This window comes from Malaya genurostris, chromosome 3 (assembly GCF_030247185.1).
Source record: "Malaya genurostris strain Urasoe2022 chromosome 3, Malgen_1.1, whole genome shotgun sequence".
NCBI lineage: Eukaryota > Metazoa > Arthropoda > Insecta > Diptera > Culicidae > Malaya > Malaya genurostris.
In genome coordinates this window covers 174,545,241-174,572,585 of record NC_080572.1, presented here as the reverse complement: position 1 = coordinate 174,572,585, position 27,345 = coordinate 174,545,241, and the positions used below count along the sequence as shown (strand labels likewise).

Genomic DNA, 27,345 nt, shown 5'->3' with positions numbered 1-27,345 from the left:
AACGTCATACGAATGAGTCTAATCAGCTCGATTAGAAAGTCATGTTCTAACATGATTTTTCACAGTACGATGCGTTTCAAAGAATCATAGTACACAGTACACAGAGGTCTTTTTTTATGCGGTCTTTTTTTATGCGGTTTTTTTACGCGACTTTTTTTATGCGAATTTTCAGAGTTATGCGGTATTTTTTATGCGAAGTTTCAGAGTTACGCGGTTTTTTTTATGCGAATTTTCAGAGTTATGCGGTTTACCCTTCTGCGGTCTTTTTTTATGCGAAGTTTCAGAGTTATGCGGTTTTTTTTATGCGAAGTTTCAGAGTTATGCGGTTTTTTTTATGCGAATTTTCAGAGTTATGCGGTTTTTTTATGCGGTACGTAAATTCGCATAAAAAAAGACTTCAGTGTATACCCAACTATCTACAAATAGGCGAGGAGTCCGTAAATTGCACTCCAGAAAATTATGAATATCAAGGGGCCCACTTTTCTCTATTTTTCTATTTAAACAACATTCTCTGAAAACCAAATATTGGAAAGTCGTCTGCATGCTCCTGCAGGACTCCAAGCCACTATCGTAGAACACTTCAATTAATTTGAATGAATAAATTAATCCTATTTATCCGGTAAACTTTGTATCGTTTCAACGACTGGATGCAGAAAAATTCTTCTATCTAATCAATAGTGGTGCGGCGGCACACGGCTGGTATTTATACACAATGTGCGTTGCACATACTAAAAGTCATGCACGCGTTTTCAACACGAGGATAATTATCATAATCATTTATTTTTTGTGTTCGTTTTTCTTCCAAAATACGGTAAATGTCCGAGTTTCGTCGGCGTTGCCTGTTTGTTTTCCTTACGATTATTTTTGATGACAATAGAACTCACCGCCTTAGGAGATGCGATGCTTCCGCTTTTTCGTCTTGTATGCTAATTTGAATTTAACTCAACTTCCGCCCTCAAAAGTGACTAATTTGACCCAACCCGATGCGCGGGCTCGTGAGCCTATTGCTACCTACCAGAGGGAGATTATATGCGAATCACTATAGTGTCGTTTGGCTGCGCTCCTTCACGTGTGAAAGAGAGCCACTAACTCATATAATTATGTGGTTAGTTAATTTACTGTAACGTGTCGCAGCGTCGGTCGCTACTCGACATCGATACAAAGTAGTATGTTTCGTTTGAAAGTCAGCCACTACCATATGCAGACGTGAAAGTGAAAACTAATCCACTCGCAAGTACGCCACACCACCGCTCTTCTGACGATGGCCCTGGTCCATCACGACACTAGGCAACGATCATAATACAGCTGCCCACTATAACTGCAACTGGTTCCATACACCGGTTCAGCTGTTGTTACTTGAACCTGCCTAACGAAAGATGATAAAGTTGATACGATAATGAATTTGTGACGATCCATGTAAAAGTTGTATCCAGGTTAATAGCTCAACACTGAATAGTTGCCACTGAATTTGAATTGGGTAATTGAATATAAAGTATTATGGTTTCACAGGTGATATCATTGTGTTAATCAACCCGTGCATGCTTCACCTGTCACTGAGGCAAACTCCTGTGTTTGATGCCGCAAATGCATCAAGCAAATTATCGCATTTCCTACCAAACCAAAGTTTGTATACATAGCAATGTGGTCCTAAGGTGTATTTGCCACTGATAGTTATATAGTAATTATATGCCACTAGTTATGGTTATTTCTGAATGTGAAAAACCTGGTAGATAGGCTCATTTCAGATTCATTATAGGTTTCAATAAAACTTAACTTAGAGCAGTTCAGTTAATTTAATTTACTCCAAGTAAAGTAAATCGAATTAGTCTTAAACCAATCCAAAACGCTCTTCGAATAAAGCCGAAGCTAAATTCGACCAAAATAAAGTGTTTTTGATTCTTAAAGCTTGCTTCATTTAGAATTGGAACAAACTTTTGCTCATATTGTGTCGCTCTTGGTGGACGGAAGTTCTTGGCGCCCACGTGTCGGGAATTTTGTCAGCTTCACGTATGATTTTTGACATTCCGCAAATCGACTGTACTTTGTAAACAATCACAATGGGAGCCGAAAGAAGGGAAAAAATTGTGCACAGTTATTTGAAAATCCATTGTGGTCGGCATCTAGGCTAGCTAAATAGCTGAAATTGCCCAGAAATACCGTATGGCGCGTTATCAAACGGTATAAGGAAACATTAACGACGGTTCGGAAGCCTCAAGCCAATCGTCGGAGTGGAACTGTGGACCGGAGACTGCGTGGTAAGATTTTGAAGACGATTAAGAGGAATCCTAATCTGTCGGACCGTGATTTAGCCAGAACATTCTGTGCTGCCCATAGTACCGTTGTCCCGGGTTGGCGGTTCAATGCATAGGACGCTGGTCTTACAAGCCAGCTGTCGTATGTTCGAGCCCCGATCTGGAAGGATTCTTAGTGTCAGTAGGATCCATAGTACTAGCCATGCAATGATTCTGTACGCTAAGAATCGGTTGCAAAGTCTGTTGAAACAGAAAGGCCAAACTCCACGAAAGAATGTAATGCCAAGACTTTGCTTTGCCATAGTACCGTGAGGAGAACTCGACTCCGGAAAGGAATCATGTCGTATCGAGCTAGCAAACAGCCAAATCGGACCATAAAACAGAATAGTGTGGTCAAAATTAGTGCTCGGAAACTATATGACCAGGTGCTGACCAAGTTCAACGGGTGTCTTCTAATGGATGATGAAACCTATGTCAAGGCTGACTTCGGGCAAATCCCAGGTCAAAAATTTTACTTGGAAACGGCTCAGAGGGATGTTCCAGTCAAATTTAAATTTGTTTTTGCCGACAAATTTGCAAGAAAATTTATGATTTGGCAGGGCATTTGCGGCTGTGGCAAAAAAACGAAAGTTTTCGTTACAAATAAAGACAATGACATCGGAACATAAATAAGACAATGACATTGGAACTATACCAAAAAGAGTGTCTCCAGAAATGAATTTTGCCGTTCATTCGATCCCATGACCATCCCGTAATGTTTTGGCCAGATTTGGCAAGCCGTCATTACAGCAAAGTCGTTCAAGAATGGTGTGCAGAGAAAGGGGTCCAGTTTGTTCCGAAAAACCTTAACCCACCCAACTGCCCCCAGTTCCGCCCTATTGAGAAATACTGGACAATCATGAAGAGGAGACTCAAGGCAAAAGGAAAGGTTGTCAAAGACATCAATCAGATGACGACCTGGTGGAATAAGATAGCTAAAACGATGGACGAAGAAGGTGTGTGCCGCCTAATGAACCGTGTTACAGGAAAAATTCGAGAATTCCTTCGAAACCGTGGCGAATAATTTTATCCGTATTTTTTCTTAAAAGTATAAATTAAACGCTACATTTGTATAAAAAATAACTGAAATACAGGCAATTGTCTTTGTTCCAATTCTATCTGAAGCAAGCTTTAAAAAATAAAAGTGACAAAAAATGTTCTTGGAGGCCTTCAAACTTGCATGTTTCACAATTGATGGTACCTCTTTTACACTTTTCACAGGTACACAAAGTAAATGTGATATTTTGATGTGAACTTCGTCATTTTCTTCTTTTTGAAATCACTTTAAATTTATTTTTTCTGTTGCAGAACGCATGTTCAGTCATTCATCACACAGGAACTGTATCTGGTCATCATCTCCGTGCATAGCTTCCTAATATGGGTCTGGACAACTGTTTGCTGTCATTTATCGCAATTTGAGAAGTTTTTTATAATCCAGTTTTTCCCTAGGAATTCTGTACAACTGTGAATAAATTTACAAGAATTTCGAGACATAGTAGAACTTCGATTGATTACGTATATTTCAATTTTGACGGAATTTATTCGTGTGTGGAGACCGATTGCAAGATTTCAAATCATGAGACAATTGCAATTTCCATAGCAAGTTCCCCTGGAGATGGGAAAATCACAGTGAAAATAAAGTGTATGAAACATTTATTCACAGGCCCTGCAGAAGACTAGATACGAATATGTTCAGAGGAAGATCGATTAAAATCAGAAAAACAGCAAGCAGTTATGGAAATCTCTTAAACTATTACTAAAACCTACACATAGCTCAGCAAAAACTTAAACATTTAATGGTATAGAAGAGTACTCAAAGCAAATGATACCAAAAAACTTTACAGTTATTTCATAAATACACACCAAAAATATTTGAATATTACAGGTGATTTAATTTCTCATACGATGTAATTCATAAGGACCTAATTTTGTCAAATGACGGTAAATTTCATTTGTAATGACTTAATGTTAGAATAGCTTGAATTTTACTGGTTTCGACTGTAACTTGCATTCTGCTAGCAGGTGCGACTGTATGAATTAAAATGCACCTTTTACCAACCAAGCAAATGTATGTTCTGTGGCTCAGTCGATTAACAGATGTACTCGCGATCCAATGATTCAAGTTCAAGTTCAAGTCGCGGCGGTTGCTATCAGTATTCTTTTTTTATTTCAACGAATTTCATGTCATGGAGTTTTAGACACAATATTAAATGTTCTTCTGTTCGTGAATTTGTGTGAAAAGCGACGCTCCATTTATGTGCATCCTATAAGATGTAAAATCACAAGGATTTTTTAAAGTGTGTAGCGTACAACAGATGAATCAAAGTATTGATTTGGTTGGTGAATCTGTTGAAATAACAAAGGCGATTAGTAATTATTGTAGTGATTTATTAATTTTCCCAGGTTGGCGGTTCAATGCATAGGACGCTGGTCTTACAAGCCAGTTGTCGCATTTTCGACCTGGAAGGATTCGTAGTGTCAGTAGGATCCATAGTACTAGTTATGCAATGATTCTGTACACTAAGAATCGGCTGCGAAGTCTGTTGAAACAGAAAGGTCAAATTTCACAAAAGGAATGTAATGCCAAGCAGTGGCGTCTCGTGACAAAATTGATGGGTTGTGCATTTTTTTGTGGTATGCTATCAGATGTAACAGTTCGTTGTAAGTGAAACTATAAATTCAAGAATGGGTATTCGCTTGTGTCTTTCAATACAATGAAATAACGATATACTCTTGGATTGAATTTTTTTTATTAAACTTATTTCTAATCATCGGTGCTCTGTACGTCGAGTAAATCTGTCAATAACATCATCAATAAAACCCCTTCGACGTTACAACTGAGACAGCAATTTGTTTTCAACTTCCATAAGCATAAGCAATGAAGCCTTTCCTGGCAATGGGCATACGAGTTCTCACAGAGCAAAACGTGACAGCTAACAACAAAATAATTAGGATGCAGTTGATTCCTTCAACTTGTCCGGTTGTGCAGTGCACGAGGTGCACATGAGGACAAGACGCCTCTGATTGGCATTTGTCCGGATTACCCAAAGCTAGAGACTATCCCTCAGTTAAGTCCGGACGAGCGGCAGTGAGTTCGGACAACAGGCCATTAAAAACGATGAGGCGTAGCTGCATTAGACCTTTCAAAATCGCAGTAAATTAGAACAAATTCTCTTAAGCAGCATGTTGATCTGTTATGCCAAATGATCATTATGGCAAATAACTATTATGCCAAATAACCATATTGCCAAACGGCATTATACAAATAACAATATTCTAACGACTAATGCCTTCAGGTATATGGTTTTCTGGACTTTGGTACATTCTGGAAATTTTTTTTTTCTGGATTTTATTACTTTCTACAGTTTGTATTTCTGGAGATTAATACTTTCTGGGCAATGAATTTATGGGGAAAAAGCTTCGGTTTTTTATGTTCTGAAGAATAGTTTTCAGGGAAATGTTATAGAATCAGTAAATTTATACAACCTCTTCTCCTAGGCTAACTTTCCGCATCTTGGACCTAACGCCACCCATCATATCCTGTTCCATATTTGCGCCATCTTTCTTACACACTTTTTTCCACTCTTTCGTCAAATCCTTGTCAGTTTTGAAGAACTTCCCAGTTTTCCGGAGATTGCCCTTGATAATTTTGCTATTGAGCGAAGTTCTGGCGAGTTGTCAAATCCTTCAATTCCTATTGGGCGAAGTTCTGGCGAGTTTAGCGGATTGACCTCCGTCGCCACCAAAGCCACCAGTCCATAAACAGTTTCGCGTAATGACACGATGTCAGATCCAGCCAAAACAGAATATCATCTTCGTGGGACCGGAGGAAGGGTAACAGGCGCATTTGGATGCATTATTCTTTATGTATATGATCTATAACAGTTGCTGAATTTACCGCAACAGCAGATCGCCGGCCACATCATGAGCATCTTGTCAAAATTTATCGACCTTCCTCTTCCGGAAATTTTCCGCAACATTACGGCCGACTAAAAACTCCATACCAGGGATCTGTTTGGCGTCCGCTTCTATGTCCGTCTCGTCATCCATTACGATGTATTTCAGCTGTACCAGCTTCTTGACGCAGGATTTGACTTCCGAATTTTGTTTATCGGTTGGACTTGCGTCTTCCACGAAGACAGTCCGATCTTCTTCATTGTCTCCTGGATTAAGTAGACGGAATGTTGATCTTCTTGATCACGTTTCAATTCGAAATATTCGTATTACACTTGAAGAAATCCTTCACCTTTTTTGCGTTCATAAGGTTGCATTTCTTCCGTTGCCATCTCAACGCTTAGTCGTCTGGGTCTTCTCGAACGTTTTTACTACAAGGGACAGGGTCGAATAGTCGATTTTTATTTTTTTTGCGAACTCTCAGTAGGACTGGTCGACCATAGCACTTATAATTGCTTGAAAGCCAACTATTGACAGGTTGTGATGAAATTAGTTTTGCTCAAAATTTTATCAATTTTTACCTAAACGATAAAGTGTCACACAAAAGAAAGTGTTGCATTTTATTTCAATACAATCTTCATCTGATTCAATTAGAAGTGGATTAAAGGGTCATATCAGCAATTTTTTCTTCAACCATCTATTAATGTTTTGGTCGATCGGTTAGAGATTATCTGAGCCTACCCAAAAAATTGTAAATGAATAAAGAAAATCGCTACTGATAGAATTACTTCAGTTACTTTAACTTTACAAACCAAATTAGTTTTACGGATGTCGGTAAAGTTTTACTGACTTTCAAACAGCTGAGCATTCAGTAATCAGTTTAATTTAAATTTAATTTGCTGAATGATCGGTAGAGTTTTATTTGAATTCATCATCAGTGTATGAGTTTAGAAGTCTGTCAAAAACGGTTTAGCTTCATTTCACTAAGCGCTCAAACACCGAACATCGATATTCAGTAGTTCTTTGACAGATGCGTGTGTGATGCGTAGAAAACACCAAAAAAGAAATTTGGTGTGTAAAATGTTTCAAAAGTTTGTTAATGACGTTTGTTAATAGCTTTAACGAATCTTTTTACGGCTTGACAGTTTCATATCTCATAATTTTTCATCATATATTTTATGACTGTGATAATCGAGTTTTGTATTTATGGGGAAGTAACATGTTCGCTTCTCATTACACTTTCCATACTTGCTTATCAGACTCATATGGACTTAATCATTCTTGATTTATTTTGACAAATGAAGCCATTATTACTATACGATCAATAATGGCATTAGGGGGATTTTCGAAAATTTTTAAAAACACCATTAAATGCTACAAATATTTTCAGCGACAGTAAAATGATTTATCGCTAAAAAAAATCCAAACTCTTAGTATACCGTTTTGCCTTTCTCTATAGAAAGGTATTAGAATTGCTGGAAAAACCGACTTTCGAACGGAGCCTCGGAGACCCATAGTGTTATATACCATTCGACTCAGTTCGTCGAGATCGGAAAATGTCTGTGTGTGTGTGTATGTATGTGTGTGTGTATGTATGTGCACTTTTCGAAGATATTTGAACGCGCTCAATTTTCTCAGAGATGGCTGAACCGATTTAAACAAACTTGAGCTCGTTTGAAAGCTACTGTCGGGCCATTGATCAAGTTCGAAGATCAAATGGCTGTGACTTTTGGTTCCGGAGATATGATTGTATAAGTGACGTAACCGACAAAAAGCGTTGTATTTGAACGCGCTCAATTTTCTCAGAGATGGCTGAACCGATTCGAACAAACTTGGGCTCGTTTGAAAGCTACTGTCGGGCCATTGATCAAGTTCGAAGATCAAATGGCTGTGACTTTTGGTTCCGGAGATATGATTGTATAAGTGACGTAACCGACAAAAAGCGTTGTATTTGAACGCGCTCAATGTTCTCAGAGATGGCTGAACCGATTTGAACAAACTTGGGCTCGTTTGAAAGCTACTATCGGACCATTGATCAAGTTTGATGATCAAATGGCTGTGACTTTTGGTTCCGGAGATATGATTGTATAAGTGACGTAACCGACAAAAAGCGTTGTATTTGAACGCGCTCAATTTTCTCAGAGATGGCTGAACCGATTTTAACAAACTTGGGCTCGTTTGAAAGCTACTGGCGGGCCATTGATCAAGTTCGAAGATCAAATGGTTGTGACTTTTGGTTCCAGATATTTGATGGTATAAGTGACGTAACCGACAAAACACGTTGATTTTTACCGCTCTTATATATATATATATATATATATATATATATATATATATATATATATATATATATATATATATATATATATATATATATATATATATATATATATATATATATATATATATAAGGGTCCCAAAATTTTGGTATCACCTCTATTTTCGTTAAGTTCTAGTGCTCAAAAGTTTAAGCACCTCGAAAAAAGCCTTCATGCAAAATTTGACCTAAATCGGACATGCTTAAGGGGTGCTGCCCGGTGGTAAAGGTTTGACAATTTTCGATCTTGAAAAAGCACCATAGGGGGGAGTACACGAAATTTCCAAAATCGAAAATTTTTTTTAATGCCAAAACTCTTAAAACTGCATAAAACATCGAAATTTAGTGTCATCTCAAAAAAAATTTTTTTTGAAAAAATCAACTTTCTGGGACTTTCGTATTTTTTCTAAGTCCCAAAAAGTCGATTTTTTCAAAAAAAATTTTTTTCGAGATGACACTAAATCTCGACGTTTCATGCAATTCTAAGCCTTTTGGCATCAAAAATTTTTTTTCGATTTCGAAAATTTCATGTACTCCCCCCTATGGTGATTTTTCAAGATATATGAAAATTTCACTAAGTGGACTAAGAAGGCTTTTTGCCTTTCTCTATAGAAAGGTATTAGAATTGCTGGAAAAACCGACTTTCGAACGGAGCCTCGGAGACCCATAGTGTTATATACCATTCGACTCAGTTCGTCGAGATCGGAAAATGTCTGTGTGTGTGTGTGTGTGTGTGTGTGTGTGTGTGTGTGTGTGTGTGTGTGTGTGTGTGTGTGTGTGTGTGTGTGTGTGTGTGTGTGTGTGTGTGTATGTATGTATGTGTGTGTATGTATGTGCACTTTTCGAAGATATTTGAACGCGCTCAATTTTCTCAGAGATGGCTGAACCGATTTGAACAAACTTGGGCTCGTTTGAAAGCTACTGTCGGGCCATTGATCAAGTTCGAAGATCAAATGGCTGTGACTTTTGGTTCCGGAGATATGATTGTATAAGTGACGTAACCGACAAAAAGCGTTGTATTTGAACGCGCTCAATTTTCTCAGAGATGGCTGAACCGATTTGAACAAACTTGGGCTCGTTTGAAAGCTACTGTCGGGCCATTGATCAAGTTCAAAGATCAAATGGCTGTGACTTTTGGTTCCGGAGATATGATTGTATAAGTGACGTAACCGACAAAAAGCGTTGTATTTGAACGCGCTCAAATTTCTCAGAGATGGCTGAACCGATTTTAACAAACTCGGGCTCGTTTGAAAGCTACTGTCGGACCATTAATCAAGTTCGAAGATCAAATGGCTGTGAGTTTTGGTTCCGAAGATATGATTGTATAAGTGACGTAACCGACAAAAAGCGTTGTATTTGAACGCGCTCAATTTTCTCAGAGATGGCTGATCCGATTTTAACAAACTTTTTTAGATTAGCATCACTGTTCTCATTTGTATGAGGCATCGCAAATGTCAAGCACTAGTTTGGAAAAATGATGCTGACAGTGTGACATAAACACTGAAGCATGCTTTTGTGAACTACTCGAATCAATTTGAATCAATTGGTGTCAAAATTAGTATCCAAAATTATTTAATAAAAGTATGAAACATATTTTCATGAGACTGTTGTGAAAGAAGAGAAAGGCATTATCACACCACTAGGTGGATTAAGAAGGGTTTTTTTATATGGGATTGGACCCCGGTACTTTTCTCGTTTGTAACTGATCTATTGGAAGTGTCAAACGAGACGTATATCAGTGAAAATCCAATTCCAATCGACGTATATGCAAGGTGATAAATTTTTGGATTATCCAATTGGCTTCACATCTAGTTTCCATAGAGCAATACACCAATTGACGGAAATGTTGTGATAAAAATAGAATAAAAACCTTTAGTCGCCACACTGTTTAATTTGAGAAATTCAAATGTCATTTCTTTACTTATGTTTGATATTGCCACGAAACTTATAATTAAATGGAAACATCTGTTTTCTGTGTGTTGAGAAAATTCCAGCTCGTTTCGACCGTCTGATTGCCAAATCGTGACATCAACTAGCATGATAATTCATTACTATTATTCTTATATTTCTTTACAGAAGCACTACTGCAATCTCGTCCTCTTCCACATATTCCTCCACCGGGCAGCCTCATTTCCGCTGACATGCTCACTCAAAGTCAAGACGGTTCGGAAAATCACACCGGCACCATGCACTCCCAAGGAAGCTCAAATACGGCTCAATCAAATTTCGAAAATGCAAATCGGTGGACTTCCAAGGAAAATCTACTTGCTCCGGGCCCGGAGGAAGACGATCCGCAGTTATTTGTAGCCCTGTATGACTTCAAAGCAGGTGGCGAAAACCAATTGAGTCTGCGAAAGGGCGAACAAGTACGGATACTGTCCTATAATAAATCCGGTGAATGGTGTGAGGCACATTCCGACTCCGGTCATGTTGGTTGGGTGCCTTCGAACTACGTTACACCTTTGAATTCCCTGGAGAAACACTCCTGGTACCATGGACCCATTTCGCGAAACGCAGCTGAATATCTTCTTAGCTCGGGAATCAATGGTAGTTTTCTGGTACGGGAAAGTGAAAGTTCGCCAGGACAGCGCAGCATAAGTTTAAGGTATGATGGACGTGTCTATCACTATAGGATATCCGAGGATTCGGACGGCAAAGTGTACGTAACGGCGGAGGCTAAATTTAATACCCTAGCAGAACTTGTGCATCACCACAGTGTCCTGCACGAGGGTCATGGACTGATAACGCCACTGCTATATCCCGCACCAAAGCAGAACAAACCGACTGTTTTCCCGCTGAGCCCCGAACCGGATGAGTGGGAAATTTGCCGAACTGATATTGTCATGAAGCATAAACTCGGCGGCGGCCAATATGGCGAAGTGTATGAGGCTGTGTGGAAACGTTATGGGAATACGGTGGCAGTGAAGACGCTCAAGGAAGACACGATGGCACTGAAGGATTTTCTAGAAGAGGCTGCTATTATGAAGGAAATGAAACATCCGAACCTGGTGCAACTGATAGGTGAGTAGCGATTGTATAATTGATTTATGGTTAGAAACTTGATTTCATCGCACTTTAGCGAACGGTATTTGATGGCAAAAACACGTCGAATCGGTTTAATAAGTGATCCTAATAATAACAATTGTATGTATTCGAAGCGTTTTAACCTATTTCGTTATTATTCTCAGGTGTTTGTACGCGAGAACCACCGTTCTACATTATCACTGAGTTCATGAGTCACGGCAATCTACTGGACTTCCTTCGTTCGGCTGGCCGAGAAACGCTGGATGCCGTTGCACTGCTGTACATGGCGACCCAGATTGCTTCCGGTATGAGCTATCTGGAAAGTCGTAATTTTATTCACCGTGATCTGGCGGCAAGAAATTGTCTCGTCGGCGATAACAACCTCGTGAAGGTGGCCGATTTCGGGCTGGCCCGATTGATGCGAGACGATACTTACACGGCACATGCCGGTGCAAAGTTTCCAATCAAATGGACAGCTCCGGAAGGTCTAGCGTATAACAAATTCAGCACCAAGTCCGATGTGTGGGCATTCGGTGTGCTGCTGTGGGAAATAGCCACTTACGGAATGTCACCATACCCTGGAATAGATCTGACGGAAGTTTTCCATCGACTGGAGTCCGGGTATCGGATGGAACGACCACCTGGTTGCCCTCCAGAAGTATACGAACTAATGCGCAAATGTTGGCAGTGGAACGCCTTGGAACGACCCACCTTTAAGAGCATACATCACGATCTAGAGCACATGTTTCAGGTAATTGAAAAAAGTGTGTCTCCAAGCGCTAATTTTTCTTATCTGTATAGATTTTTTGTTGACAGGAATCATCTATCACTGAAGCGGTAGAGAAGCAACTACAGGGGGCGGCCCTCCCCGTCCAGCTTACGCCGCAGATGGGTAAGAAACCCCAAATAGGAGCTCAACAGCCTCCAATGCATGAACCTGTCATCACACCTATTTCAGGTAGTGAATCTTTTATTCTGCAGCTTGTATTTTCCATTTAATAAATTTCAATTTGCAGATACCGGTTCTAGCTCCAAGCTCAGTACGTTTCCCAACAAACCTTCTACGGCTGGTGTACAGATGCGAAGAACTACTAACAAACGTGGTAAAACAGCACCGGCGCCACCGAAGCGAACAAGGTTAGTATTGTTTTATATCAACAGTGGTCATATCGAAAATGTTTACACCCTCCTTACCTTTCCTTTCAGTTTGTTATCATCTAGTCGCGATTCAACGTACCGGGATGAGGACAGTGGCAAACCCGGCGAATGCGAACAGAATACAAACGGTATTATACCAATCACTAAATCGACTTCTTGCAGTAGTTTCCTTATCGATAGGCTGTTTCGAGGTATTTGTTTTTTCGGATGTGGGATTTGTGTGGTTTGGTGATCCGGTCTACGAATATCAAACCAATGCAGTTGACGCATTTTTTACTTGGGTTACTTCTGGTGATAGTTTGTAGGCCGGAGTAATTTTTCATCTAACAAACTGAGTGACTAACATTCTTTGTTTTTACCTCATGAATATAAGCAATTCTATTGAATTTGAGGGAAAATGTAGAAACAAAGATTTTCAATGTCAATGAACACAGACAAATATTCCGAAATTAATCAACGAACAAGAACGTGTGAATCGTGTGTTATCGAGTGAATGAACTGTGTAGGTTATGGATCATTACATAACGAAATAGTCAGTATCATTCACTCTTGTTTTGCTGGGTTTCAGTGTAATATATTTATGTGATCGCCATTTTTGATTTTATAGCTGACGAAACGGGTCGGACACTATTTTGATCCCTTTTTTTGATAGAAAATAGGAGCAGCTTTCCCTCTGCTCAACTAAGCCTACAACCAAATATATCGTTAAGATTATTATTATTATCGTGTTTTAACCCCAATTTTTCCCTGTTGTGGTCGTCCACCGCGGGAGAAGTTTTTTTTCAAACTTTGCAATATTTACTATGTACATCTCCCTCTTATGAATAGTTTTTCGTGTTTTTGTTTGTGGATCGTGGAAAAATATCTCTGGGAAAGACGCTTATTAAATTATCATTAGGGTTCGGCACCAGGTTATCAATCGCACATTGTTGGATCTTAGGTTGAATGTTTTACTACTTTTCTAATAAACATTTCTATAATATATGGTTAGATAAGGATGCAAGACGATAAATATTTATATTCGAATTTATGCAGACACCGTGTCATAGCCCATAGGTATGAATAGTGATGAAGGTGATGTATTTTAAAATCATCAAATATTAGGTTTATTTTTTATTATCAATCATAGAACGAATCATTCGAAATTCAACGGTGTTTGGGAGCTATGCATTGTCAGAGTGAGATGATCCCCTTTTTACAAAATCATAAATTTTAAGTCAAAGGATAAGGTGTGGGTTACTAAAAAAATAGGTGGTCAGTGTGTGCATTTTTGTATTTTAGTATAAAATAAAAATGACATGAAATGCAAAAAAAGTGAAGCAAGATATATTAATTTGAAACGAACGCAAAACTTGCAGTCATGAGAACATTATCATAAAACTTGCAGAAATAGAGTAGCAGAGGTATTTTGGCTCACTTTAGTTAGGATTGATTTTATTTTGGCCCACTTTGTAAAAATATCCACCAAATGTTGTAATATATTTTAAAAAATTCTTCCGCAATAGATAATTTAATGTGATTAGCTTCAAATTGAGTCCCTGGTTGGTGATTCAAAGCATAGGGCACTGGTCTTACAAACCAGTTGTCGTATGTTCGAGCCCCAACTTGGAAGGATTCGTAGTGTCAGTAGAGTCGTAGCACTAGCCATGCAATGGTTCTGTACACTCTGAATCGGCTGCGAAGTCTGTTGAAACAGAAGGTCAAATTCCACTACAGGAATGTAATACCAAGGCTTTGCTATCAAATTGATGCAACATGGGTTACATAACATCGATTAAATCCATAAAGTTTGTTAGGTGAGCCAAAATATATGAAGTGTTCAAAATACCTCTGCTACCCTACAATATCACATACGTAACGAATGCAAAACTAAATCAAAAACCTTATATATGATTTTTATCTTACAGAAATAATGCGCAGATCTGACATTGCTTTTGGAAGATATTGAGCGAAAAGTTAAGTTTATTACTAACTTTTTTAGTTATATATTACCACTTGAGCAACTAGTTTGTGCAACTTCAGCACATGGGCTGTCCAATACACCTACAGTGTGTATCACTAAAGTTGGACCCGTTGTTTTGTTCAACACACTGTTACTCTCAATGCCATATTAGAAGAAATCGAAAATCTTTTCTAGATTTCATCAAATAATTTGAAAATTTTTAAGAATGTTTGAAAACTATTGCGATGATGCTCTTTAAAAAGAATAGATTGTTATTGTTTACAGATATTTGCGTAGAATTATCAAGACATATTTATTCGAAGGCGCTACAAATACATTACCATTTCTTCACGTTTCGTCTTACAAATACGTACGTACAAATACATTACCATTTCATTTCCAGTTCTAATTGAACTTCTCAGTGCAAGCTAAGGATTGGACCTATACATGAGGTAATCCTACGAACAGTACTGTTACGGGAATTATTCATTCACAGCTGCACACACTATGAAAATTGTTTGCCAAATGTACATTATACCCAGTGTTATACTGGTGAATGATACATTAAATGACATTATACTTTAAGCAAATGACGCAATAAGTATTTTGAAGCAGATAGAGTAGCACTTTTGAAAATGCTATTTTTTCCAAATAGCCTTAACCTAACCGTAAAACGACAAATTAAAATTTACAGAAAAAAGTAAAACAGAGTATTTTACCGTAGAATGACCAGGAGCTCATGCGGTACAAATATTCTCTTAACACGGCCAACAAAAATAATATTAGTAAAACATAATAATCTCACCAAATTTAAATTTTTTCAAGGGTACACAATTTAAATTTAACTGTTATGCCACCTAGCAGTTCAACATAAACCTTGAACTGCTAGGTGGCATAACAGTACAACATAAACTGCACTGACGAGTCGAAGACGAACGGTAAGAAAATTAGAGGAAAGAAAATTAGAAACACCTGGAATACTTTTTGTGAAAAACATTGAACTAATCAACTGATATTGGTGGTTTTTTGTAACTGATTAAAGGCTTGAACTTTTAATGTTTTAAAATATTTAATGAACAATGCTCCTAACAAATATTTGAAATACTGCAGTATGTTCAATTTCACAAAACTATAGTTTTCGCTAATACAACTCGAAACACTAATCATTTGTATTAGAAATAGAATTTCATTGTTTCTGAAACCCACTAACTGCTAACAATCGTCTTATTTTTAGGTTTCACTCGAGATCTCGCCAATCTGGTCCATCGAACCACGGATTCCGAGAACGAACAAACGGAAATCACACCAGATACCGATACCGACAGCCAGGAACCGATCGGTAATTTTCAGAAGTCCTCATCGCAGCAAAGTTCCTTCAAACGGGTTCCAATCATGGGAAATCGAGGCTTAGAGACACGCAGTAGTAAGCGATTGCCTCAGGGGGCACCCCGGAGAGATCCAAGCGTCCCGGGAAGTGTTCCGCTACCAACAGGAATTGCGGTAAACGCGGCTGGGCAGCCTCTTGTTGGTGCCTTGGAGGTGCAAAATGTTAAAAAGGCTATTAACCGTTACGGAACGCTTCCAAAGGGGGCCAGAATAGGAGCATATCTAGAGTCTCTGAGACAGACTGACGGAACAATGGGGCAGCAAGTGCCATCACAAATGCAAACCAATTCTGTTCCACCCGATCCACCCCCACCGATTGCAGCAGCAAATGTTATTTCCAACAGTTTACTATCAGCACAGCGAACGGCACTGAAAATGCAGCAACAACAGCCTCAAATGATCCGTAGTAACTCATCCAGTGGAGTCACTATGGCCAATTCAGCGACTGCTAGTCTTTCCAAACTACAAAGACACAGAACCACCACTGATGGATCAATGATGACATTTTCTTCGTTCCGTGGAACTGTTGGAAACAATAGTCCTAAAAGATCGTTGCCCCCCACTTTAGCGGATTTGGAATTTCCTCCTCCACCGGTAGATCTTCCACCACCGCCGGAAGAATTCGAAGTGCAACAACCTTTAGGACCACCGTCCGAAAAACTCCTGAAACCATCGAACGATGTTTCCAACACTGAACCAAGTGTTGAAGAAGCAAGTTCCCGGTTCGGAGTAAGTCTGCGAAGAAGAGAACCGTCGACAGATTCGTGTAGTTCTCTCGGTAGCCCTGCAGATGCTATGGTTCACAGTAACGAACCATCCGTTCCCATTCCACCACCCCCGAGTCTCAAAGAGAAACTCGAAATGAAACTCGCAGCCGAAATTAAGGAAAAAGCAAATGTGCCAAAGTCAATCCTCAATGCAGAAAATAACCACAAACTGTCAACTTCATCTGATCCCGTTTCACAATTAGTCAGTGAACTAGCGGAAAATATGAATTTACCAAAACCCCCTCCACCGCTACAACCAAGTGATGTGACAACTCATTACAAATCCTCTGATGTTAGTTCGCTGCGAAAGACCAAAGCTGCTGACAATAGCAATATTCCAACAACGCAGCCCTCATTCAAACCGCAATTGAAGAAGATCGACCCAAAACGAATCCCAAGTCAAATCCCCAAGAAAGAGGAAACCGCTAATATTATCGATTTTAAGTCCCGATTGCGTAGGGTCGAAAATATTAACGAACAAACAGCTAACAGCAATGGCACGACACTTGGCGATACCAGTGCATCGATTGGTAGTAGCGATTCTAGTATGGACAATAATAACAAACTGCATTCGAACAGTGTCAATAATAACAATAGCAACATTCTAAATAATAATCAATCAATCAGTGATCATTCTTCAAGTGACAACGAAATAAAGGGTAAGCGGAACGATTTCTTACGCAATGGAACAACCAAAAATGGTCCATCTCAACCCGACTCGATCAACAAGCTATTGTTAGAGAATAATGAGATCAACTCACTGAAGTTGAAAAAGACAACATCTTCGGTGGTGACCAGCGTGGCACCAATCGATAGCAATAAAATTATTGAGCTGAAAAAGACTGAAATTAAAATTGAACTTAGTCAGGAGGATAAGAAACGAGAATGCTTGGACAGTAATTCGATAAAAGCAGACGGCAGCGGTGGTAGTGGAGGAGATAACTTATCTACCGGTAGTGGAGGCACTGGAGACGAAGGTGATAAACGGAAGAGTACTGGTAGTATTAGCAGTTTGAAAAAGCTGTGGGAGGCTAAAGAATCGCCCAATGAACAGAATACGCAGTTGAGTCCAAAGCTAGGCGTCAAAAGTTCGGCGAATCTCAAATTGAACAACAATCCGGATGAGGAAACCGCTTGCGTTAACACTCCTAGTACAATCGTAACAACAACGAACACTAATTCCACCCAAAGTGATGAACATCAGCCAATACCGCAATTGATTACAGCAAAAAAGCCTGCGGTTCCGGTAAAGCCATCAAAATTCACATCCATCTATGCCACTCCTGTTCAGACGCAAATTCCAAATCCAACCCTGATAACGTCAATCAGCAACGCCAGCAACACTACCACATCGAAATCCAACGACAGCAATAGTTCTCTTTTGTCGGAAAAATCAACCGCTTCTTCGTCTTCCGCTCCCTCGTCGTCGGCGAGCCGCGAGGGAATCCTTGAATTGGTGACGCTACTCGAAAGTAATCTAAAAATTCCAGTCAACTCGATTTCCGCTTCCCAATGGCTGCAGCTGAGCGAAAGACTTAATTCTCTGCAGTCCAGTTGTGTGACGTTTGCCGACAATGAAACCTTACCGCCACATACAAAGTTCCACTTCCGCGAACTGGTCACGCGAGTCGAAAATCAGTCGCGATCACTTCGATCTGCCGGCAACAAGAACATGCAGGACAACGAAAAATTGGTACTTGAAGTTGGTCAATCACTGAAGCAAATATCCAACGCGCTGCACAGGTAATTTCAAGTAATGCTGGTTGATTTCAAGGAAACGTTCTAAGGAGGAGTCTTAGTTTCTCGTTATTTTTTCGAGACTATGAACTTACGTTGTGTTAATTTTCATTGGCACAGTTTTGGTGATTCCGTGCAGTCTATTGTGTAAAATATTCACATATGAGTAAAACTTGAAGAATTAGTGTGACGAAGAAAAGATGATTCATTTTTCATCTTACTGTTTGTCTGCTGAAAATGTAAAATGCAGCAACTGTTGCATGATTTAGGGTAACCGTATTCTTATTTATGTGGAGCTTCACTATTCATTTCATATATTAAATCTATTAGTTAGAGTGAGATCTGCTATCTCTGTGGCTTCAGGTTTTACTTACAATCAATCTTAAGAAACAGTCATTGTTGAAAAACGCAAACACAGTTTTCTCCGCTATCGCTAGATAAATCTTCATGAGAGAATATAATTTTATTTGGAAAAATGTGCTAAATTAACTGATATATTTTTGATTTCCGCTCAACGACCGCGAAGAAAACTGTTTTATTGCGTTCTTCAACAATGGCTGTTTCACGAGGATTGTAAATTTACCCTTTTTCGTATATAGTGCAAATCGTGTTCCGAGGTCACCGTTCCTTAGATCAGCCCCGTCTCAATGCAATATTTGTATCATATGAGTTACAGAAGCCTTCGATCTCTTACAAATGCTTGATCTTTGCCATTCAAATGCGCACCCTCTCATTCTGCTACTAACGCAGAAGGCGATAGCACTCAATCGACTTCCCATTGACCAAATGTCATCATAGAAACAGGGAGAGACATGAGGTAGGAACATAAGAGTACGTTATCTGACCTTTTGACGACCGTCGATTGAAAGAATACTAGCTATGGTTACCATTACCATACCACCATTGCTTTGGAAATTTGTAGGTGAATCAGACTACGACATCAAAAAAAAATTAATGGTTATCAAGTACCAAATTGATGAGAAACTTGTATGTTACTACTAAAGGCATTCATATAATTTGACAGCACCCATAATTTGTGTTAATGTAGATTCACTCAAGAATACTCAGTAGTTTATATAATTCATATCGGTTATGAAAACTCTTCAAATAAATGAATATTTAAATTTGTCAAATTTGGGAACTATAATTGAAACAACAGGACCGTCTGAATGAATTTCGAAATCAAATGTAGTTCAACGTCACACATTTAAATTGAGCTCACAGGTGACATTTCTTTCGTCAGTTCTTTCCATTGTAGGAAAGCTGAGTTGCAAGCCATTCACATGCATTGGGCAGTGGAAGTTTTAAATTGAGTAAACTGCATTCAATTTGAAACAGAGTGGCTCCAATTTTTCAATTTCAAACTTGTTTTTGGCTAATGTTGTATTTATAACCAGTTGAAAAAACATATATCAAATGAGTAGATGCACGGACTCACGGATTACCAAAACAAAAGTATGGACCATAGTTGACATATTATTTATTTAAATACTCATACAATTTTGGAGCCAATACCACTTGAAATTACCGTTAGAAGAGTGCGCAAAACATGTATTTTTTTCTTTTGTTTTTCGTTTTTATTTTCATATGATATGCCAGGAATGCTAGAAGCAGTCAGCTGCCGATTTTGACGTGCAGCTAGAACTTTTATTTTGGAAGTGATTGGCCGACCACTGGCATCAGATATACATTATACATACAGCATATTTACCAATATTTACTACTACTACTACTATTACTACTAGTACTACAATCAGTATCAGAGAAAATACAGGTATTAATTAGTAGTTTTGGCTAGAAGCATCTAATAATCTTGCTTTTGTTTGGTGATGCAATCAAAATAACTGAACACGTTTAGCGAATAGTGCGCCCTGCGAAATTTCTAAATTTGCTAATAAAAACTCAAATTGTATGTAGAAACCACATATTATGCTATTGTATTATAATTCAAAATATCTATGCATGCCGTCTAATCAATTTTATACACAACCTTTACAACAAGCTCTCCATTTGAACATCCCTTGTATGAATAATTTATTAGCCAAGAATGTGATCACGAACTGTCATTACGTCGTGATGTCGGCATGTTTGCTCAACATCGGCAAGCTAACGGAATCCCGACAGCATGCATGCATTCTTGATCGATAAATGAACGAAACCCAATTCTAGACCGAGAACGAAGAGGACTTTTCGTTGGTTATTGTGCAGCGCCAAACAATTCAACAAAAGGGACGGGTAAACGATTCAGTCATTATTGGATAAATTACCGTCGCTAAAAAAAATGCAAAAAGTTTATCAACTTTCAACGCTCAATAAAATTGCCAAATATAAAAGTGGACTAATTTTAATTGATTTTAACGGATGGTCTAATAGGTTTTAAATCGATGGTTGAATTGATAATAAAAGCTTATCCTGAAATCAGAACTGAAATGTTTAATGAATTATATTTTAATTCGAGATTTTAATTCCCAACATTGTTTCATTCGCGAATCAGTTGTTTTAAATTTATGCATAAGTCTAAATGCTAGCTTATAAGCTTCATAACATGAATATTCTTCAATGACTTTCCAGAGCGAAATTTCAACTATAAATGTATTTGAAATATGGATGTCGAACGAAATTAAACAACATTTTAAGCCAAAGAGCTTAAGACTTTCTATTTTTTTCACTTGAGACTTCCCTTCAGAGTATATTATATTTTACAGTACTTTTACGCATCCTTGTATGGTGAGAACAGATACGGTTAGTAAAAATAGCCGTAGCAAATCCAATTTATTCGTGCGTAATCTAAGTTATTTAAACTCTATCTCTAATGATAACACAGTAAAATGCTAGTCGTAAACAATTATATTCTATAAAAGTAGTAGCGTTCAAAACACCACAATTATATGGCATATTACTCAAGGGATGTTTCGTCATCTACAACCGACAAAACCGATCCGTTGTAATCATGCACCGCGAAGCGAACGGTTATTCTTAGACCATAGAATAATAGCGTCTCTCTAGGAATTTACCAAAATAATCAAATGATGATGAAATCAAACGAAATTGATGAACGCAAAAATCACTATATATTTTTAGATAAACCGACAAAAATAGCATTCATAATCATCTTCGTCGTAAAATTCATCCGCTCGTGCATACAAAAAGCTTACGTACAGATATTATAAATTTTAAGGCAGAAAGAATAATCAAAAATCGGTAACAGCAAATAATTGGTTCAAGTGTGAATGAAAATAACCGCAGTAATTACTTCCCTTGAATGTGTAGCGGGAACCCTATTCTACAAGTGTGTGAAGAAATGAACAACTGTCATAATGAAAACCAAGTGAAAACGCGTGATATGATAACAAAAAAAAAATATACACATGTAAGACATCCACAAGATTACAACACATACACCTAATACTATTGCATATAAAAGAATGATCGATGAATGCTGTCAAAAACACGAGATATTTGGGATCCCGTGGATGAAAACGGGAATCAATAAATAATAAATGCCAGCCGAAGGTAGTAATCAAATATTATAGAGCCCTTGATTTTATGATCCGAACTTCCGATATAGTTGTTTTTTTTTTCGTTTATTCTAATTTCGGCCAATAAGTCCAGAAGAAATGTTTTTTTTTTGCGTTAGGTTACGGTGCTAACGACGGTATTGGCCTAGTTAGAGTTGCTTCGGAGATTGTATTGGAAGTTGATGTCATTTCAACTAAAACTGATCATTTCAACAGCATGACACCCACCATTGCCGGCCGTCCCCTTTTGCATCGTCCAAAGGTAAGGATAAAGGATAAGGATGAGAGGAAATATTGCTGTTTTACCTATTCTCCAGAAGTCTCTTCCGTAGGTATCGCGGAGTTGGAGATTTGAGTATGTATAAGGTCTAGGACTCACTCTAAACTTGCTAAGCTAAGATGTAACCAAGAACGAAAAGTCTTGCCCTTTTCAGCACCCGAGTTGAGATTGTGGAAAAATCGCAGATGGTTCTGATGGCCATACCGAAAACTGAATATAAAAACCTGTTTTAATCCACCTAGTGGTGTAATGATGCCTTTCTCATGTATAATACACTGAAGTCTTTTTTTATGCGAGTTTACGTACCGCATAAAAAAAAACTGCATAACTGAAAATTCGCATAAAACCTATTTTAATTCACCTAGTGGTGTAATGATGCCGTTCTCACATTGCTCATTACATCATAAATATAATCGTGAAATTCGCAAAAACAACTGTTTATTGAATAGAAATAGGACAATTTGTTCGGATCTAATCTCACAAACTCTATAAAACCTGTTTACCCTGTAGCTCCGGAACCGAAGGTAGTATCCACAACAAATTAAGGAATTCCGTATGAAACTGTAAGACTTTTCTTTTGAACCTATAAGTTTGTGAAAATCAATTTGGCCATCTCCAAGAAAAGTAAGTGAGATCCTTTTTGCAGTTTTTGATCACTATTTCCAATTCTTCCGAATCTGGATTCAGATAAACGGAATAGCCGAAGTTGGTTCGTTTACTACCAACAAATATGACCTACAAATTGGAACAGTTTTGAACGTAGTTAAACTTATACTTACTATCTCATGCTCTATTTCGATTAAACCAATTAAACGAAATCTAACAAACGAAACGAACCTGTGTTTCTCTTACTTCTGCATATGTAAGTTAAGCTAAACAGCATAAAACATGTAATAGGATTATTATTATAATAATTATTATTATTGTTATTATTATTATTATTATTATTATTATTATTATTATTATTACTATTATTATTATTACTATTATTATTATTATTATTATTATTATTATTATTATTATTATTATTATTATTATTATTATTATTATTATTATTATTATTATTATTATTATTGACATCACTACACAACGTGTACGAAATAGAATAAAGCACGCCTTGTTAGTTTTGTGTTTTCTTCTTCTTTCGGTGTTGTACATATTGTCACTCTATATGGCGATTTGAAAACTTTGACACTCATCGCCCTGCAACTGTGGAACCGGAAGTCGGATCCGGATGAAATTTCATAGTATGTTTAAAGAGAGTATGAACTTTAATTCAAATCAAGATTTGTGAAAATCGGTTCAAGCATCGCAGAGAAATCGAAGTGAATTTAGTTTTAGGAGTTTTTCTTCTCCACTTTCGGTGCTCTCGAAACAGGAAAAGAGGGGACCAGTAGTGCCGAATTAAGTTTTCATGCCCACGAACTAACAAGCTCTGCAAACCAGAAGAATTTATCAGGCAGTTTTATGGGATTTGGACCATCGTTTGTGGGAAAATACTAATAAAATTGGTAATTTTCCACTTATCACGCTTTAGTTCCGAAACCGGAAGTCGGATCCTGATAAAATGTTCCACAATTTTTTAGGGTATTATAAGACCTTTCATTTTAATTTTCGTTTGCAAAAATCGGTTGAGTTGTTGCAGAGATAATTGAGTGTAAACTTTTTCTCAAATTTTCACATATTACCATATAACTCCGGAACCGGAAGTCACATTCAAATGAAATTTAATAGCAAGCTATGAGACTATAATACCTTTTATTTGAATCTTATTTTGTGGAAATCGGTTCAGCCATCTCTGAAAAAAGTGAGTGCATATTTTTTTTTCACTTTTTTGATACATATCATCCTATATCTCCGGAACTGGAAGTCGGATCGGAATGAAATTCAATAGCAGGCTATGGGATTATGAGACCTTTCATTTGAATCTTTGTTTTTGAAAATCGGTTTAGCCATCTCTGAGAAAAGTGAGTGCATATTTTTGTTACATACACACACACACGCACACACACACACACACACAGACATTTGCTCAGTTCGTCGAGCTGAGTCGAATGGTATATGACATTCGGCCCTCCGGGCCTCGGTTAAAAAGTCAATTTTCACAGTGATTGCATAACCTTTCTATATGAGAAAGGCAAAAACGCGTAACTCTGAAAATTCGCATAAAAAACCGCATAACTCTGAAAATTCGCATAAAAGAAGTCGCATAAAAAAGACCTTAGTGTATTGTGATCAGAGCTGCAAATTGTCAGTCATGTCAAATGACCTTGACAGACTAACTAAAATCATCGTCAACTGTACGGTACGATCAAAGTGTCTGTCAAATAAGATACTCGATAGTTCAATGACCAAGTAGAAGTAAACTCAGTCAAAGACAGGTGACGCATTTTGTTCTCTCTCTCATTCTCCTATTCCCTGTTGAAGTAAAAAAATTCCATGAGAGTACTAACATAAACATAAATTGATAAAGTTCATTGTTCTTTGTAAAAAGTCATTGGATTTCGGAGTTTATTGGTGTACATGAATCTAATTCAATGTTTATGGTGCTTGATTAATATTTAGTCACATCGTAATCAAGCAGTGACAGGAGAAATGAAGATAATATCAATCGCATCGGCAATCAATGAGCGTCCTGGTGAGTATAATATGAAGAGAATTTAAGTTATGACAGATCGGCTCTCAGACAGTCAATGTATGATGATTGGTAGAGCCTGGTTGGCAGCAGTCCAGTGACATAAACTTTCCAATCTTCGTCGTGCAAAGTTGCTCGTTGATAGTGACATTTAGCAGCTCTGATTGTGATATTCTATTAGAAATTTTTCTCTTCGATTTTTGAAAGAAACCAAGGAGTTGCTTGTGTATTTACTAGTATAACATACCTTATGATAAAAGAACCGGAATTTTCATTTTAAAATTCCCGCGCTTGCCCAATCAGTGAACTTTTATTCTCTCAACGTTGGCGACACTTTTATACACATTCTGTCAAATTTTGACGCATATCGTACGAAGAGTTTTTGTTTGGCGTCTATACAAAGAAGTTGAAAAATTTTCGTGAGGCGATTTTTATAATGGATTAAAATTTAGAACAACGTGCGTGCATCAAATTTTGTGTTGCAAATGGATTTAAGTGTTCCGAAACGTTGAAAATGTTAGAAAAGGCCTTTGGTGAATCGTGTCTAGGAAAAACACAGGCATACGAGTGGTATAAACGCTTCAAAGGTGGTCGTACAAGCTTGGATCATGATGAGATCCCTGGCCGCCCAACAACATCTGTTACTGAAGAAAACATTGAATCGGCGAAGCAAATCGTGTTGCAAAATCGTTCTGTACCGATTAGAGAGATTGCTGTGTTGTTTGGCATCTCTTATAGATCAGCCGAACACATTTTAACTGATGTTTTGGGTTTGAAACGCGTCGCCAAAAAAGCTGAATTTCATTCAAAAACAGCGTCGTGTGTGTCGCAGTTTTTGGCCAAAAACTCAACCAATATCATCAACCAAGCACCATACTCTCCAGATATGGCTCCGTGTGACTTTTTCCTCTTCCCCAGACTCAAATTGCCATTGCGGGGAACGCGTTTTGAGACCATAGAGACCATAAAAGAGAATTCGCTGCGTGAACTAAAGGCCATACCTTCGGCGGCCTATAAAACTTGTATGGAAAATTGGATCAAGCGTTGGCATGCATGTGTTGCCGCAGGAGGAGAGTACTTTGAAGGCGATAACATAAAAATTTATCAAAAATTGAAATTTTGCATTTTTTAATAAAATTCCGGTTCTTTTTTGATCATAAGGTACAGAATGAAACAGTGCTTTGCTCGCAAAGGTCATCCTTAAGAAAACGAAGTGCTATTAAATGCACTTCCGGCACCGGAACCCGAGAACCGGTATAATAGAAGTCAGTTCTAACGGCCACCAACTAACATGACGTACAAACTCTACTAGTTTTCATTCAAATTTTGAAGATTTTATACAATTTTGCCATCGCACTCTAAATGAAGATTTAAATGTTTGTTGTATCCGAAAATATGCAGTAATTTTTGGTAGGACCATAAGACCTTTCATTTGAGCCTAAGATTGGGAATAACGGTTTTGAGTCCAGTTTACAACATTTTTCACGGTTTTTGTTTCGCCGGTTTAAGTGACGGTGTACAATATTCAACACACTTTACCCTATAACCTCTGAACCAGAAGTCGAATCCAGATGAAATTAAGAAATTCCATATGGGACCGGAAGACCTTTCATTTGAATCTAAGTTTGTAGAAATCGGTCAAACCATCGCTGAGAAAAGTGAGTGAGATCCATTTTGGTATATATGACCACTATTTCCGGTGCTTCCGGAACCGGATACCGGGAACCAGGATAGCCGGAATCGGTTTGTTTAGTTGCCTACTGATAATGACTATCGGTTTGTGTAGTTTTGAGACCAGTTTAGAAATTTTTTTACGTTTTTTGTTTCGCCGGTTTAAGTGACGGTGTACAATATTGAACACACTTTACCCTATTTCGTATGGGACCACGAGACCTTTCATTTGAATCTAAGTTTGTCAAAATCAGTTCAGCCATCTCCGAGAAAACCTTGTGAGATTATTTGACACATACACACACACAGACATTGCTCAGTTAGATGAACTGAGTCGAATGGTATATGACCAATTTTCACTAGTCGGTTTTTCAAGTGATTGCATAACCTTTCTATATGAGAAAGGCAAAAAACAAAGCTGTGTAAAGCATACAAGTGCACGCATGAATGACCATTGTATAAAAGCTCGAACGCAAGAGCCCATAATGGATTGCTGGGCTACTCGAAGCGCCTCTACAAGAGAATTGCTACTTGGTGATTGCGTTTTAAAACAACCGTTAAATTTCTTACACACATTGACATCTCTACTGGGATGTCTGTTGTTTGTGTTTGAAGGGGACAATACGTTCATAGTATACGTTTATGAGAATGGCGTCACTACACCAAGTATGCAAGTTGTATGCTAGCGAAAATTCAAATACAAGTAGGTTCACAATTTTCCCTAC

General features: G+C 38.0%; 1 protein-coding gene across 3 annotated transcripts in view; it reads left to right on the top strand.

Annotated features, from left to right (window-relative positions):
• The window catches only part of LOC131439096 (tyrosine-protein kinase Abl), a 97,757-nt gene extending 75,716 nt beyond the window's left edge, over window positions 1-22,041 (top strand). For 2 of the 3 annotated variants that reach the window (XM_058609709.1, XM_058609710.1), the window contains 7 exons: window positions 10,579-11,523; window positions 11,691-12,277; window positions 12,343-12,484; window positions 12,543-12,663; window positions 12,733-12,875; window positions 15,861-18,522; window positions 20,116-22,041. In XM_058609709.1, the coding sequence (XP_058465692.1) occupies window positions 10,579-11,523; window positions 11,691-12,277; window positions 12,343-12,484; window positions 12,543-12,663; window positions 12,733-12,875; window positions 15,861-18,522; window positions 20,116-20,158 (4,643 nt within the window). In that variant the 3' untranslated portion in view covers window positions 20,159-22,041. The remainder of the gene's footprint in view (window positions 1-10,578; window positions 11,524-11,690; window positions 12,278-12,342; window positions 12,485-12,542; window positions 12,664-12,732; window positions 12,876-15,860; window positions 18,523-20,115) is intronic. The other variant, XM_058609711.1, reaches the window with a different exon arrangement.
• The last annotated feature ends 5,304 nt before the right edge of the window (window positions 22,042-27,345 follow it).